Source organism: Carcharhinus amblyrhynchos, unplaced genomic scaffold, assembly GCF_965287045.1.
Source record: "Carcharhinus amblyrhynchos unplaced genomic scaffold, sCarAmb.v2.hapA chromosome_310, whole genome shotgun sequence".
NCBI lineage: Eukaryota > Metazoa > Chordata > Chondrichthyes > Carcharhiniformes > Carcharhinidae > Carcharhinus > Carcharhinus amblyrhynchos.
Window position 1 is genome coordinate 1 of NW_027650050.1, and position 14,975 is coordinate 14,975.

General features: G+C 52.1%; 1 protein-coding gene across 1 annotated transcript in view; it reads left to right on the top strand.

Annotated features, from left to right (window-relative positions):
• Positions 1–11,905: 11,905 nt before the first annotated feature.
• The window catches only part of LOC145339070 (spectrin beta chain, non-erythrocytic 4-like), a gene marked incomplete at its 5' end in the record, with an annotated part of 63,529 nt that continues 60,459 nt past the window's right edge, over positions 11,906–14,975 (top strand). Inside the window, one exon of the mRNA XM_080183492.1 lies at positions 11,906–12,169. Within this exon, the coding sequence (XP_080039618.1) occupies positions 11,906–12,169 (264 nt within the window). The remainder of the gene's footprint in view (positions 12,170–14,975) is intronic.

The window sequence follows — 14,975 nt, forward strand, 5'->3', positions numbered from 1 at the left end:
CAGCTCATGACCCTCTGACAGTGCGGCACTCCTTCAGTCCTGACCCTCTGACCAGTGGCGGCACTCCCTCAGCATTGACCCTCTGACAGTGCGGCACTCCCTCAGCACCTGAGCCCTCTGACAGTGCGGCACTCCCTCAGTACTGACCCTCTGACAGTGCCGGCACTCCCTCAGTACGACCCTCTGACAGTGCGGCACTCCCTCAGCACTGACCCTCTGACAGTGCGCACTCCCTCAGCACTGACCCTCTGACAGTGCGGCACTCCTTCAGTCCTGACCCTCTGACAGTGCGGCACTCCCTCAGTCCTGACCCTCTGACAGTGCGGCACTCCCTCAGTACTGACCCTCTGACAGTGCGGCACTCCTCAGTCCTGACCCTCTGACAGTGCGGCACTCCCTCAGCACTGACCCTCTGACAGTGCCGCACTCCCTCAGTACTGGCCTCTGACAGTGCCGCCTCCCTCAGCACTGACCCTCTGACAGTGCGGCACCCCCTCAGCACTGACCCTCTGACAGTGCGGCGCTCCCTCAGCACTGAGCCTCTGACAGTGGGCACTCCCTCAGCACTGACCCTCTGACATGCGGCACTCCCTCAGCACTGACCCTCTGACAGTGCGGCACTCCCTCAGTCCTGACCCTCTGACAGTGCGGCACTCCCTCAGCACTGACCCTCTGACAGTGCGGCACTCCCTCAGTACTGACCCTCTGACAGTGCGGCACTCCCTCAGCTGACCCTCTGACAGTGCGGCACTCCCTCAGTACTGACCTCTGACAGTGGCGGCACTCCCTCAGCATTGACCCTCTGACAGTGCGGCACTCCCTCAGCGCTGACCCTCTGACAGTGCAGCACTCCTCAGCACTGACCCTCTGACAGTGCGGCACTCCCTCAGCACTGACCCTCTGACAGTGCGGCACTCCCTCAGCACTGACCCTCTGACAGTGCGGCACTCCCTCAGCACTGACCCTCTGACAGTGCGGCACTCCCTCAGTCCTGACCCTCTGACAGTGCCGCACTCCCTCAGTACTGGCCCTCTGACAGTGCCGCACTCCCTCAGCACTGACCCTCTGACAGTGCGGCACCCCCGTCAGCACTGACCCTCTGACAGTGCCGGCGCTCCCTCAGCACTGATCCTCTGACAGTGCGGCACTCCCTCAGCACTGACCCTCTGACATGCGGCATTCCCTCAGCACTGACCCTCTGACAGTGCGGCACTCCCTCAGCACTGACCCTCTGACAGTGCGGCACTCCCTCAGTCCTGACCCTCTGACAGTGCCGCACTCCCTCAGTACTGGCCCTCTGACAGTGCCGCACTCCCTCAGCACTGACCCTCTGACAGTGCGGCACTCCCTCAGTCCTGACCCTCTGACAGTGCGGCACTCCCTCAGCACTGACCCTCTGACAGTGCGGCACTCCCTCAGCACTGACCCTCTGACATGCGGCACTCCCTCAGCACTGACCCTCTGACAGTGCGGCACTCCCTCAGTCCTGACCCTCTGACAGTGCGGCACTCCCTCAGCACTGACCCTCTGACAGTGCGGCGCTCCCTCAGCACTGATCCTCTGACAGTGCGGCACTCCCTCAGCACTGACCCTCTGACAGTGCGGCACTCCCTCAGTCCTGACCCTCTGACAGTGCGGCGCTCCCTAAGCACTGACCCTCTGACAGTGCGGCGCGCCCTCAGCACTGACCCTCTGACAGTGCGGCACTCCCTCAGTACTGCCCCTCAAACGATACAGAGCTCCCTCAGTAGGGACCATTCTCCGGTGAAACCTTCAATGCTGCCTGGTGATATCTCAGTGCATCTCCAGTGTTGTTCCTCTGGCAGTGTGGCACTCCATCAGCGCTACTGGTCAGTATTATGTGCTCCAGTGTTTGCACTCGACCCCGTGTCCTCTGACTGAAGGGGAGGGTGCCACCATGTTGAGATAACTTACCACCTCCAGTACTTTAGACTGGAGTGTATACAGTCAACACCATGAGTTATATTCTGACATATATTGGACAGGATACAGTGAGGCGTGGGTTATGTTTTATGAATATTAGTGATCTTCATTTTTATTCATCCAGAGATGTGGGTGTCACTGACAGAGTGGTGTTATATTGTCCTTTGGAGGGTATTGTCAAACCACCTCTTGGACTGCTGCAGTCCACGTGGTGTAGGTACACCCGCAGTGCTGTTAGGGAGGAAATTCCAAGATTTTCACCCATCAAAAGCGAAGGGGCAGTGACGTATTTCCAAGTCTGGAGGGTGAGGGGTTTGGAGGGGAGCTTGCTGTTGTTCCCGTGGATCTGCTGCCTAGATAGTGGGAGTCTTGTGTTTGGAAAGTGCTGTTGAAGGAGCCTTGCTGAGTTTGCTGCAGTGTATCTTGTACACACGGCTGCCACTGTTCTTTGGTAGTGGAGAGAGTGAACGTTTAAGGTGGCAAATCTTTGTAAATGTTTGTGGATGGGGTGCCAATCGAGCGAGCTGCTTTGTCCTGGGTGGTGTCAAGCTTTTTGGGTGTTGTTGAAGCTGCACCCATCCAGGCAAGCGGAGAGTATTGCATCATATTCCTGACTTGTGCCTTGAAAGATGGTGGACAGACTTTCTGTGTAAATATATTACAGCACAGAATGCACCCTGTACAATATATATTACAGGACAAAATGCAGTCTGTATATTGTATGTTACAGGACAGAATGCACACTGTATAATATATATTACAGGACAGAATGCACTCTGTATAGTTTATGTTACGGGGCAGAGCACACTCAGTGTAATATTACGGGACAGAATGCAATCTACAATATATATTACTGACAGAATGCACACTGTATAATATATATTACAGGACAGAGCACACTCAGTATAATATTACAGGACAGAATGCATTCTACAGTGTATATTACTGACAGAATGCCACTGTATAATATTTATTACAGAATAGATCACTGTATAATGTATATTACAGGACAGAATGCACTCTGTACAATATATATTACAGGGCAGAATGCACTCTGTGTAATGTATATTACAGGATTGAACACCCTCTGTATAATATATATTACAGGGCAGAGCACACTCAGTATAATATTACAGGACAGAATGCATTCTACAATAAATATTATTGACAGAATGCACACTGTATAATATATATTACAGGATGGAACACACACTATAAGACTATAAGACAACACACACTGTGTAATATATATTAAGGACAGAATACACACTGTATAATATAAATTACAGGATACAGAATTTGGCGCCTAACCAAATCTTTGTTCATTGCAGTGAGATTGGAAAATCCCACCGGTATGAATGGTGGTAAGATTCCAGTAAAAATTCTGACAACACCAGGTTTTAGTCCAACTGATTTATTTGATAGTAAACTCACAAGCTTTCGAGGGGATTCCCTCTTCTTCAGGTGAGTGGAGAGTTCTGGCCTCAGATTCCAGCCAGAGTTTTACAGCATAGAGAGAGGCCCTTTGGCCCATCCTGTGTGTGCTGGCCATCATGCACCTATCTATTCTAATCCCAGCACTTGGTCCATAGCCTTGTGTGCTGCGGCGTTTCAGGTGCTCATCCAAGTGTTTCCTCAATGTCACGAGGATTCCCGCCTCTCCCACCCACTTGCCTACCTAACCTACCCTACCACCTTCAAGTGATGGAGAGTCAATTTGGGTTGAAATCAGAAATAACAGGGGGATGGAAGACAGAGATGAAAGTGGTCTATAGGCCCCCCAAAAATGTGAGCACTCGGGAAGTCAGAGCATAAGTGGGGAAGTATCGAGAGCACTTTCGAACGGAACTGCAATTATCGCGGGAGATTTTAATCTGCATATTATTCGGATAAACCAAATAGCAAGGGTAGTGTAGACGAAGAGTTTTTGGAGAGCATCAGGGATTGTGTTTTACATTGTGGATCCTGCCCAGGAAAGGCCTACTTTAGATTTGAATCATAGAAACCCTACAGTGCAGAAAGAGACCCTTCGGCCCATCAAGGCAGGCCTTATGAGGATAGGTTGAGGGAGCTGGGACTCTTCTCCCTGGAGAGACGAAGGTTGAGAGGCGACCTGATAGAGGTTTACAAGATGTTGAGAGGTATTGATCGAGTGGATTCTCAGAGGCTATTTCTCAGGGCTGAAATGGTCGCTATGAGAGGACACAGGTTTAAGGTGCTGGGGAGCGGGTACAGAGGAGATGTCAGGGGTAAGTTTTTCACTCAGAGGGTGGTGAGTGAGTGGAATCGGCTGCCGTCGGTGGTGGTGGAGGCGAACTCACTGGGGTCTTTTAAAAGACTGGATGAGTATATGGGATCTAATGGGATTGGGAGTTACAGATAGTTCTATGGCCTGGTAGGTAGGGATATGATTGGCGCAACTTGTGGGCCGAAGGGCCTGTTTGTGCTGTAGTGTTCTATGTTCTATCAAGTCTGCACCGAACACAATCCCACCCAGTCCCTACCCCCATATATTATACCCACTAATCCCTGTAACCTACACATCCTTGGACACCAAGGGACAATTTCTTAGCACGGCCAATCAACCTAACCTGCAGATCTTTGGACTGTGGGAGGAAACCCACGCAGACACGAGGAGAATGTGCAAACTCCACACAGACAGTGACCCCGAGCCGGAAATCGAACCCAGGACCCTGGAGCTGTGAAGCAGCAGTGCTAACCCATTTGGTCTTGTGTAATGAAGAAGAGTTGATCAGAGATCTTGTGGTTAAGGGTCCCCTGAGGAAATAGTGATCATAATTTAAGACTGTAAGGTATTGGATCTGAATTAGGCCCATCTAGTCTGTGCCACCATTCAATCATGGCTGATATGAGCCTCATCCCCATTCTCCTGCCTTCTCACCGTAACCCTTAATCCCCTTATTGATCAAGAACCTATCTATCTCTGTCTTAAAGACACTCGATGACCTGACCCCCAAGCCTTCTGTGTCAGAGTTCCACAGATTTCCCACCCTCTGGCTGAAGAAATTCCTCCTCATCTCGGTTTTAAAGAAGCATCCCTTCCCTCTGAGGTTGCGCCCTCGAGTTCTAGTCTCTCCCTGAGTGGAAACATCCTCTCCACGTCCACTCTATCCAGGCCTCTCCGTATTCTGTAAGTTTCAATTAGATTCTCCCCACCCCTCATCCTTCTAAACGTCATGGAGTGCAGACCCAGAGTCCTCATTCATTCCTGGGATCATTCCTGTAATTTTGAGTGGCACGGTAGCACAGTGGGTTAGCACTGCTGCTTCACAGCTCCAGGGTCCTGGGTTCGATTCCCGGCTCGGGTCACCGCCTGTGTGGGGTTCGCACATTCTCCTCATGTCTGCGTGGGTTTCCTCCCACAGTCTAAAGATGTGCGGGTTAGGTTGATTGGCCATGCTAAGAAATTGCCCCTTAGTGTCCTGGGTTGTATAGGTCAGAGGGATTAGATGGGGATAGGGCCTGGGTGGGATTGTGGTCGGTGCAGACTCGATGGGCTGAATGGCCTCTTTCTGCACTGTAGGGTTTCTACGTGATAGAATTCCAGATACTGTTTGAGGGTGAACACCATAAGCAATTTCTCCAACTTAAATACGGGCAATTATAATGGAATGAACAAAGAACAAAAACAGCCCGGGAAATAGGGCCAACCAGCCCGCGCCGCCATCTTAACATTCCGAGTCCCCCCTCCACCCATGACCCTTATCTATTGTTTATGGCCATCCACGTTGAGGGAAAACTAATTTAGGGACAATTTATTACCTCCAGTCAGCCTAAGAGCGCATCTTTGGGGTGTGGGAGGAAACCGGAGCACCCGGAGAAAACCCACGCAAGCACGGGGAGAATGCGCAAACTCCCACAGATACCGGCCCAAATCCATGTATCTGCACAGCAAACAGTGATAGTCACTGAGCTGTCGTCTTGCCCAGTATCTGGTCCAGTTTAAGTGTACACTAACGACGTGAAGCACTAGGCAACTCTTGAAGCATCCATAAGAACATAAGAAATAGGAGCAGGAGTCGGCCATCTAGCCCCTCGAGCCTGCCCCGCCATTCAATAAGATCATGGCTGATCTGGAGTGGATCAGTTCCACTTTCCCGCTTTCTCCCCTTAATTCCCCTGTCTATCAGAAACCTATCTACCCGTGACTTAAATATATTTAGTGAGGCAGCCTCCACCTCTTCAATGGGCAGAGAATTCCAGAGATTCACCACCCTTTGAGTGAAGAAGTTCCTCCTCAACTCTGATCTAAACTGCCCCCCCCCCCCCCCGTTATCTTGAGGCTGTGCCCTCTAGTCCTGCTGTCCTTTCTGAGCGGGAAGAATCTCTCTACCTCTACCCTATCCATCCCCTTCATTATCTTATACGTCTCTATAAGATCCCCCCTCATCCTTCTAAACTCCAACGAGTACAGACCCAGTCTATTTAGTCTCTCTTCATAGTCCAACCCCCTCATCTCCGGTATCCAGGAGACTGGGAAGTTTTTGGAATCCAGTAGCAATAGAATCAAAAGCTCATAAGAGGGGAGAAAATGAACTTTGAGAAAAAAGTTGCATTAAAACAAACTGTTAGAGTTCCTGTGGATATATAAATATGGTTAAGGTAAATGTGGGACTTCTACTGAACAAGGCAGGTAAATTGACAACAGCAAACGGTGGATAAAGCTAAATTAATTTTTTGCGTCAGTCTCCATATTGCAAATCTCCCTAAGCTATCAGATGACCTAATTTCAGATGACACTGTAGAACACTGGGGGGAGATTTGATAGAGGTGTATAAGATTTTGATGGGTATAGATAGAACATTACAGCACAGTACAGGCCCTTCGGCCCTCGATGTTGCGCCGACCAGTGGAACCAATCTAATGACTCTCTAACCTAAACTATTCCAATGTTATCCATATGCCTATCCACTGACCATTTGAACACCCTTAAAGTTGGCGAGTCCACAACTGCTGCAGGCAGGGCATTCCACGCCCTTACTACCCTCTGAGTAAAGAACCTACCTCTGACATCCGTCCTATAATTACCACCCCTCAATTTAAAGCTATGTCCCCTCGTGTTAGCCATCACCATCCGAGGAAAAAGGCTCTCACTGTCCACCCTATCTAACCCTCTGATCATCTTGTATGCCTCAATCAGGTCACCTCGTAACCTTCTTCTCTCCAATGAAAATAACCTCAAGTTCCTCGTAAGACCTTCCCACCATACCAGGCAACATCCTGGTAAACCTCCTCTGCACCCTTTCCAATGCCTCCACATCTTTCTTATAATGCGGCGACCAGAACTGTACGCAATACTCTAAGTGCGGCCGCACCAGAGTTTTGTACAGTTGTAACATGACCTCACAGCTCCAAAATTCAGTCCCTCTACCAATAAAAGCTAACACACCGTACGCCTTCTTAACAACCTTATCAACCTGGGTGGGAGAGCGAATGCAAGCAGGCTTTTTTCCACTGAGGCTAGGGGAGAAAAAATAACCAGAGGGTATGGGTTAAGGGTGAAAGGAGAAAAGTTTAAAGGGAATATTGGGGGGGGCGTGGGGGGGGGGGCTTCTTCACGCAGAGAGAGTGGCGGGAGTGTGGAATGAGGCTGCCGGATAAATGCAGGGTCACTTTTAAGAAAAACTTGGACGGCTTCATGGATGAGAGGGATATAGTCAGTGGGACTGGGCAAAAAATGGTTCGGCACAGACAAGAAGAGCCAAAAGGGCCTATTTCTGAGCTGTAATTTTCGATGGTAACTTGCAATAATCCCAACCACAAGGGATAGAATACTAAAGAAACTCAGGGGGCTAAGGATGGACAGGTCGCCAGGACCCGATGAATTGTATGCTAGGGTTTTAACGGAGTTGGCTGCAGAGAGAGTTGACCCATTGGTTGAAAATTTTCAGAACTTGCTAAATCCTGGGAGGGTACCAGAAGATTGGAACACAGCCAAGGTGACCCCCTTGTTCAAAAAGGAAGGAAGGTTGAAGGCAAGACGCTGGCGTTCATAATCAAAGAGAAAAACCTAGTCAACGTGGTTTTATGAAAGATGAATCACATTTGGCAAATTTGCTCCAATTCTTTGAGGATGTCACAAGTAGATAGAGGGGAACCTGTAGATGTGGTGTATTTAGATTTCCAAAAGGCATTTGACAAGGTGCCGCATTAAAGACTGGTGCATAAAGTAGAAGCCCATGGAAATGGAAGAAGTATGTTTACGTCTACTGAAAAGTGGCTGTCACATAAAAAACGGAGTTGGAATAAATGGGTCCTTTTCAGAGTGGAAAAATGTAACTAGTGGAGTGCCACAGGGCCCACACTTGTCCACTATTGACATGAATGATCTGGAGGAAGTAACAGAATGTAATGTTTCCAAATTTGCCGACAATACGTAGACAGGTGGAAGAGCAGGTTGCGAATGGGGATTTGAGATTCTTACAACGGGGTATGGACAGATTGGGCGAAAACCTGACGACTGGACTTTAATCTTGGGAAAGGGTGAGGTCACGCACTTTGATCGCAGGAATCAAAAGGCAGATTATCTAAATGGAGAGAGAGAGAGAGACTGCAGGTGAGTGAAGTGCAGAGGGATCTGGAAGTTCTAGTGTATGAATCACAAAAAGTTACCAGGCAGATTCAACAAGTCATTAAGAAGGTATTTTGGCCTTATTGTAAAGGGGTTGGAGTTTAAAAAGAGGGAGGTTTTGTTGCAGTTGGACAGGGTGTTGGTGAGGACTCTCCTGGAGTAATGTGTAAAATTTTGATCACCTTACCATAAAACAAAATAAAATGGAGATAGTAAGATTGGAATCCAAAAGGAGATTCCCCAGGCTAATTCCTGGGATGGGAAGATTGTCCTATTGAGAGAGACAAAATAGTTGAGGTCTGTATTCCTTGGAGTTTAGAGTGAGGGGTGACCTTATTCAAACATATAAGATCCCGAGGGGGTTTGACAGGGTAGATGGGGAGATGTTTTCACTAGTGGGAGAGTCTGGAACAAGGGGACACGACTACAGGATAAAGGGTTGGTCAGGTAAAGCTGAGGTGTGGAGAAATTTCTTCTCGCGGAGGGTGGTGAATCTCTGGAATTATCTGCCCCAAGGATTTAGTGCCACGTTGTCCATACGATGCAGAGATAGAGTAGACAGGAAGAATTTCTTTAGCCAGAGAGTGGTGAATCTGTGGAACCCTTTGCCGCAGAAGGCCAGGTCATCGAGTGTCTTTAAGACAGAGATAGATAGATCCTTGGAAGAGGGGTTGATGATCAGAGGGGGGGAGCAGAGATTTAAGGTAAGGGTTTAGAGGGGATGTGAGGAAAATCTTTTTCACCCAGAGGGTGGTGGGAGTCTGGAACTCATTGCCTCAAAGAGTGGTGGATGCAGAGACTCTCATAGCGAACAACACAGCACAGGAAACAGGCCCTTTGGACCTACAAGCCCGCACCGCCCATTTTAACACTCAGTCAGTGCCTCATTCCAATCCTCCTCCTACCTATCACTTTTGTCTACGCTTCTTGGACTCCACAATAAAGGTGTGCAAATTTAGAGGATTATATGTGTGCCAGATTAAGGGAGGTCTAATAACATGGAAGAAATATTTAGACGTGCACTTGCAACAAGGCTGGAGAATGGGATTAGAATGGGGAGGGAGATCCCACCCTCAGTCTCCTGAACCTGCACTTGGAATATGCAGCAATAAATCGGAAATAGGTGATTTGACGCCTTGGTGTAGCAGGCAATAAAGAAGGCAAATAGTATATTGGGCTTCATTGCGAGAGGTTTCGAAAACAGGAGCCAGGGATGTCTTGATGCAATCATACAGGGTCTCAGTGAGACCATACCCCGAGTATTGTGTGCAGTTTTGGTCTCCTTATCTGAGGAAGGATGCTCTTGCTCAAGAGAGGGCATGGAAAAGATTCACCAGGCCGATTCCTGGGATGGCGAGACTGAGGCACGAGGAGAGGTCGAGTTGGTTAGGATTGTACTCGTTGGAGTTCAGAAGAGTGAGGGGGGGGGTAGGATCTAACAGGATGAGACAGGGTAGATGCAGGGAGGATGTTCCCAATGATTGGGGGTGGGGGGGGGAGAGCAAATTATTGAGTTGGATGATCAGACATGATCATAATGGATGGCAAAGCAGGCTCGATGGGCTGAATGGCCTACTCCTCCTTCTAGTTTCTATGTTTCTCCGAATCCAAGTCCCTTTAAGCAGCAGCGAGTCCCAACCGCCTGCTTTCTCCCTGTTAAAAAAGAGGGCATGTGGATTCAGGACCATTTAATTCTAATGAACCTAGGTGACCCAGTGGGTTAGCACTGCTACTTCACAGCTCCAGGGTCCTGGGTTCAATTCCCGGCTCGGGTCACTGTCTGTGTGGGGTTTGCACATTCTCCTCGTGTCTGTGTGGGTTTCCTCCCACAGTCCAAAGATGTGTGGGTTAGGTTGATTGGCTGTGCTAAGAAATTGCCCCTTAGTGCCCAGGGATGTGTAGGTTAGAGGGGTTAGTGGGTATGATATGTAGGGATATGGGGGTAGGAACTGGGTGGGGTTGTGGTCAGTGCAGACTCGATGGGCCGAAGGGCCTCTCTCTACCCTGTAGGGTTTCGATGATTCTATGATCTTTGAAAGATTTGGTTGTGATACATGACCTGGATATTATGGGATGTTGTTGATTAGCCAACATATGTTAAGAGGTGACCTAATTGAGGCATACAAGATCAGAGGGTTAGATAGGGTGGACAGTAGAGCCTTTTTCCTTGGATGGTGACGGCTAACACAAGGGGACATTGCTTTAAATTAAGGGGTGGTAATTATAGGACGGATGTCAGAGGTAGGTTCTTTACTCAGAGGGTAGTAAGGGCGTGGAATGCCCTGCCTGCAGCAGCTGTGGACTCACCAACTTTAAGGGCGTTCGAATGGTCAGTGGATAGGCATATGGATAACATTGGAATAGTTTAGGTTAGAGGGTCATTAGATTGGTTCCACTGGTCGGCGCAACATCGAGGGCTGAAGGGCCTGTACTGCGCTGTAATGTTCTATGTTCTACTGCTGAATCCCCAGTGATATTGCTGTAGCAGTCACGTGTGAGTGCGAGGCTCGTTCCCGAGCGTGGGGAATGTGGATTTTGATGCCATGATGCAAGGTTTGAGCAGCAGCGAGGCTGGAGGCCCGATTCCATTGTTCGATCTGATCTATTATTGTCACGTGTATTAGTATACAGTGTAAAGTATTGTTTCTTGCGCGCTATACCATTCATAGAGAAGGAAAGCAAAGAGTGCAGAATGTAGTGTTACAGTCATAGCTAGGGTGTAGGGAAAGATCAACTTAATGCGAGGCAGGTCCATTCAAAAGTCTGACAGCGGCAGGGAAGAAACTGTTCTTGAGTCGGTTGGTACACGAGCTCAGACTTTTATGTCTTTCCTGATAGAAGAAGTGAGAATGTCCGGGGTGCGTGGGGTCCTTGATTATGCTGGTGGCTTTGCCGAGGCAGCGGGAAGTGTAGACAGAGTCAATGGATGGTTTGTGTGATGGATTGGGACTACATTCACGACCTTTTGTAGTTCCTTGCGGTCTTGGGCAGAGCAGGAGCCCATACCAAGCTGTGATACAACCAGAAAGAATGCTTTCTATGGGGCATCTGTAAAAGTTGGTGAGCGTGTTGTAGCGGACATGCCAAATTTCCTTAGTCTTCTGAGAAAGTAGAGGCGTTGGTGAGGCTTTCTTAACTATAGTGTCGGCATGGGGGGGGACCAGGACAGGTTGTTGGTTAAAACTTGAAGCTCTCGTTCCTTTCTACTTTGTCCCCGTTGATGTAGACAGGGACATGTTCTCCTTTACGCTTCCTGAAATCGATGACAATCTCCTTCCTTTTGTTGACATTGAAGGAGAGATTATTGCTGTCCATTATTCTTGTTATTATTATTGATTATTGTTTTACCCGTCCGCTCCTCTGTCACAGGAAGGCCAGCAGCTGATCAAAGAGAAACCCGAGCTCGCCCCAGAGGTGAGGAAGAAGCTGGAGGAGATTCACGATTGCTGGATTGTTCTGGAGAGCACCACGCAGGCCAAGGCCAGGCACCTGTTTGAGGCGAACAAGGCCGAGCTCCTGGTGCAGAGCTATGGTGAGCTGGACAAGCGGCTCTCGCACCTGGAGGGGCAGCTGCAGGGGGTAGAAGGAGGGAGAGACATCGCCAGCGTCAACAGTCAACTCCAGAAACTGCAGGTGAGCCGCCGGCGACCCTCGGTGCTCCCACAGCCCGGGCCCAGTGTATTTACCCAGCCCGGGCCCAGTGTACTTACCCCAGCCCGGGCCCAGTGTATTTACCCAGCCCGGGCCCGGTGTATTTACCCAGCCCGGGCCCAGTGTATTTACCCAGCCCGGGCCCAGTGTATTTACCCAGCCCGGGCCCAGTGTATTTACCCCAGCCCGGGCCCAGTGTATTTACCCAGCCCGGGCCCAGTGTATTTACCCCAGCCCGGGCCCGGTGTATTTACCCAGCCCGGGCCCAGTGTATTTACCCAGCCCGGGCCCAGTGTATTTACCCAGCCCGGGCCCAGTGTATTTACCCAGCCCGGGCCCAGTGTATTTACCCCAGCCCGGGCCCAGTGTATTTACCCCAGCCCGGGCCCGGTGTATTTACCCAGCCCGGGCCCGGTGTATTTACCCAGCCCGGGCCCGGTGTATTTACCCAGCCCGGGCCCAGTGTATTTACCCAGCCCGGGCCCGGTGTATTTACCCAGCCCGGGCCCAGTGTATTTACCCAGCCCGGGCCCGGTGTATTTACCCAGCCCGGGCCCAGTGTATTTACCCCAGCCCGGGCCCAGTGTATTTACCCAGGCCGGGCCCAGTGTATTTACCCAGCCCGGGCCCAGTGTATTTACCCAGCCTGGGCCCGGTGTATTTACCCCAGCCCGGGCCCAGTGTATTTACCCAGCCCGGGCCCGGTGTATTTACCCAGCCCGGGCCCAGTGTATTTAACCAGCCCGGGCCCGGTGTATTTACCCAGCCCGGGCCCGGTGTATTTACCCCAGCCCGGGCCCGGTGTATTTACCCAGCCCGGGCCCGGTGTATTTACCCAGCCCGGGCCCAGTGTATTTACCCCAGCCCGGGCCCAGTGTATTTACCCCAGCCCGGGCCCCGTGTATTTACCCAGCCCGGGCCCGGTGTATTTACCCAGCCCGGGCCCAGTGTATTTACCCAGCCCGGGCCCAGTGTATTTACCCAGCCCGGGCCCAGTGTATTTACCCAGCCCGGGCCCAGTGTATTTACCCAGCCCGGGCCCGGTGTATTTACCCCAGCCCGGGCCCAGTGTATTTACCCAGCCCGGGCCCGGTGTATTTACCCCAGCCCGGGCCCGGTGTATTTACCCAGCCCGGGCCCGGTGTATTTACCCCAGCCCGGGCCCAGTGTATTTACCCCAGCCCGGGCCCGGCGTATTTACTCAGCCCGGGCCCAGTGTATTTACCCCAGCCCGGGCCCAGTGTATTTACCCCAGCCCGGGCCCGGTGTATTTACCCAGCCCGGGCCCGGTGTATTTACCCAGCCCGGGCCCGGTGTATTTACCCCAGCCCGGGCCCGGTGTATTTACCCCAGCCCGGGCCCGGTGTATTTACCCAGCCCGGGCCCGGTGTATTTACCCCAGCCCGGGCCCGGTGTATTTACCCCAGCCCGGGCCCAGTGTATTTACCCCAGCCCGGGCCCGGTGTATTTACCCAGCCCGGGCCCGGTGTATTTACCCCAGCCCGGGCCCGGTGTATTTACCCAGCCCGGGCCCGGTGTATTTACCCAGCCCGGGCCCGGTGTATTTACCCAGCCCGGGCCCGGTGTATTTACTCAGCCCGGGCCCAGTGTATTTACCCCAGCCCGGGCCCAGTGTATTTACCCCAGCCTGGGCCCGGTGTATTTACCCCAGCCCGGGCCCAGTGTATTTACCCCAGCCCGGGCCCGGTGTATTTACCCAGCCCGGGCCCGGTGTATTTACTCAGCCCGGGCCCAGTGTATTTACCCCAGCCCGGGCCCAGTGTATTTACCCCAGCCTGGGCCCGGTGTATTTACCCCAGCCCGGGCCCAGTGTATTTACCCCAGCCCGGGCCCGGTGTATTTACCCAGCCCGGGCCCAGTGTATTTACCCAGCCCGGGCCCAGTGTATTTACCCCAGCCCGGGCCCGGTGTATTTACCCAGCCCGGGCCCGGTGTATTTACCCCAGCCCGGGCTCGGTGTATTTACCCAGCCCGGGCCCGGTGTATTTACCCAGCCCGGGCCCGGTGTATTTACCCAGCCCGGGCCCGGTGTATTTACCCAGCCCGGGCCCGGTGTATTTACCCAGCCCGGGCCCGGTGTATTTACTCAGCCCGGGCCCGGTGTATTTACCCCAGCCCGGGCCCGGTGTATTTACCCCAGCCCGGGCCCAGTGTATTTACCCCAGCCCGGGCCCAGTGTATTTACCCCAGCCCGGGCCCAGTGTATTTACCCAGCCCGGGCCCAGTGTATTTACCCAGCCTGGGCCCGGTGTATTTACCCCAGCCCGGGCCCAGTGTATTTACCCAGCCCGGGCCCAGTGTCCTTACGCCAGCCCGGGCCCAGTGCATTTACCCAGCCCGGGCCCAGTGTATTTACCCAGCCCGGGCCCAGTGTCCTTACGCCAGCCCGGGCCCAGTGTATTTACCCAGCCCGGGCCCAGTGTATTTACCCAGCCCGGGCCCAGTGTCCTTACGCCAGCCCGGGCCCAGTGTCCTTACGCCAGCCCGGGCCCAGTGTATTTACCCCAGCCCGGGCCCGGTGTATTTACCCAGCCCGGGCCCAGTGTATTTACCCAGCCCGGGCCCAGTGTATTTACGCAGCCCGGGCCCAGTGTATTTACCCAGCCCGGGCCCAGTGTATTTACCCCAGCCCGGGCCCAGTGTATTTACCCAGTCCGGGCCCAGTGTATTTACCCCAGCCCGGGCCCAGTGTATTTACCCAGCCCGGGCCCAGTGTATTTACCCAGCCCGGGCCCGGTGTATTTACCCAGTCCGGGCCCGGTGTATT